Source organism: Rhincodon typus, chromosome 3, assembly GCF_021869965.1.
Source record: "Rhincodon typus isolate 14 chromosome 3, sRhiTyp1.1, whole genome shotgun sequence".
Lineage (NCBI taxonomy): Eukaryota > Metazoa > Chordata > Chondrichthyes > Orectolobiformes > Rhincodontidae > Rhincodon > Rhincodon typus.
The window spans coordinates 43,790,910-43,793,375 of NC_063334.1; the positions used below are offsets into that span (position 1 = coordinate 43,790,910).

General features: G+C 43.4%; 1 protein-coding gene across 1 annotated transcript in view; it reads left to right on the forward strand.

The window, feature by feature from the left end:
* Positions 1 to 672: 672 nt before the first annotated feature.
* The window catches only part of LOC109927746 (leucine rich adaptor protein 1-like), a 26,110-nt gene continuing 24,316 nt past the window's right edge, over positions 673 to 2,466 (forward strand). Inside the window, exons 1-2 of the mRNA XM_020527753.2 lie at positions 673 to 993; positions 1,450 to 1,700. Coding sequence (XP_020383342.2) covers positions 876 to 993; positions 1,450 to 1,700 — 369 coding nt within the window. The 5' untranslated portion in view covers positions 673 to 875. The remainder of the gene's footprint in view (positions 994 to 1,449; positions 1,701 to 2,466) is intronic.

The window sequence follows — 2,466 nt, forward strand, 5'->3', positions numbered from 1 at the left end:
GCAACTGAATGAGGACAGTTCACAGAGTAAAACTGACAGGGTGATAAGTGTTAGTAGGAACTGCAGATGCTGGAGAATCCGAGACAACAAGGTGCAGGGCTGGATGAACACAGCAGGCCAAGCAGCATCATAGGAGCAGAGTGGCTAATCAGGGATAGTAAGATGTGTTCACCATTCCCAGTGCTTTAATGTATAGCAGTAGAAATGTTGATCCACAATTACAAATAATTTAATTCACACTCTTTACCAAAATAAGGCTGCAGAACATCGTTTACACACACCTGCTGGCTCTACTGGTGTGCCAAAGACGTCAAGGAAAGAATAGGACAGTTGGAAGACTGCTAATGATTAAAAGTGTATGGTCAAAACATCACACGTGTTCCCAAGAACAGTGTGTGCCCAGTGACGGCGCATTAGTCTGCAACAGTTTGTTTGTTTATCTGAGCTGGTGCAAAGTTCAATTTTATGTCATTTTCAGGTCCAAACCAAAATCCTCCGATCACAATTTATTTTACAAATAGATAAAGATTTTAAAACTTGTTTTTAACAATAATAGGAACAGCCGATAAACAAATGAAATGGAATCTGTGTAATTAACTTGTGGGGACTGAAGGTCGCGGCTGTCAGTTACGCTTTGTTCTTCCCAGTTCACAGAATTATTGGGGTACGGAAGGCGCTTTTCGGCCCATCTTGTCCGAACTCCGGATGATTAAATGGACCGTTCCTTTCTGGGTGGAGGGCGTCTGCTGCCTCTCCTTAACTCAACTTCGCATGAAAAAGTTTGAACACTGTGCGTGCCCCACTAACAACCTCTGGAAATTGGCGAAACGGTTCAGCACTTGAGAACGTTCCGGGTTAGGAGCTTTTCAAAGCGAATGAGGCTATTACGCAACAGCAGAGCTGCCACTGAGCTTGCAGGAGAAAAGCCAGAGAGGGTAGAAGAAAAGGAACAGCCTAGAGAAAAAAAGGCGCCGTTGCACTGTTCAAATTACGGTAAAGGGGTGTGGTCTCTGTGCATTGGTTCACCTGTAGGTTTGTTGTGGTGTTTCTGGTCGGGAGGTGGTGGCTGAGAGAAACACACAGACACGCCAAGGTCAGCTCGCATACCGAGCTGTGTGATAGTTTTGATCTGCAGGAATCGGCTCCCTGGCAGTTATTGTGCCTTAATGCGGAATGAATTAATTCACAAACTTTTGCCAGATGTCTGAAAGAAGAGAGGTTGCTGTGCTGTCCTGTTTTGATGTCAACTTTGTCTTTAACCCAGTGGAATCGTGTCTTCAACCGAATCAAACGATATCGAGTTGTCCACTGACCGTGAACCCCGGCAGCCCAATGATCTTGACGTATATAAAGTCATTTATTCCCATAGTCTTTTTAGTGCAAGTATACTGAGCTCACTAGATCAATACTGCGTGGACTCTCTGAAAGTCTGCAATTTTTTTGTGATAGATCGGACGCGTGTAAATCATTCCATTTGTACAATTATTGCGAGGATGGAGGAGTGTGTTCTGCTAGAATTGAAGGACATAGAGAGCAAGATGGGACGCAAGATTCCTGAGAGCCTGCTGCGGTCACTGCGGGATAATCAGCAGGGCCCGCACAAGGAAGAGAAAGTCGCTCTTTCTAACACGGGGACACTAAGTAACTGCAGCGCGCTGGAGAGACTGGAGACTAAGATTCAGATATTGAAGCGAGACATGGTAAGTGTTGGAGTATACGTTAGCTTACTGACCATGCACAGTGACCGCGGTTTGCTGGACACTGGATGTCAACTAATACACTGAAAAATCAAAAAGAAAGTGCCCTGGAGTACTTCGAATAACATTTTGCTCGCCTGCTCAGCACAGTATGAGCATAGTGTGTGCAGACTATACAGTATTGTATTTTCTGCCATAACGCGGAAGCGAAATGTCAGCAGCGTAAATGTGTGTGGAAGCCGCAACAATTTCTCTGTGTATCACAGTAAAGAGAATAATTTATTGCCGTGTACTGAATCAGTTTTTGGAAGTTTTTTGGATGGATGGTGTATGCTTCCATTTCAAGATGGTAGATGGGGAGATAATAGTCTAGTAGCAGTATCACTGGACAAATAATTCAGGGTTGTTTATTTCAAATTTCCAGCATCAGCAGCATTTTGCCTCGATTACAGTAATCTAGAGATTCAGCGTTGTAAAATAATTATTAGAGTTTTATTGTAAAAAGATATTATCTTTTTCTCTGGGCAATAGAAGCCGAAGTAGTATAACAGTGTGGGCTCAAATCCCAGCATAGCAACTGATGGAATTTAAATTGCATTCATAAATCTGGAAAATAAAACTAGTCTCAGAAATGGTGACCATGAAACTGTGATCAATTGTTTTAAAAGCGAATCAGAGATAGTAGGAACTGCAGATGCTGGAGAATCCGAGACAACAAGGTACAGGGCTGGATGAACACAGCAGGCCAAGCAGCATCATAGGAGCAGAG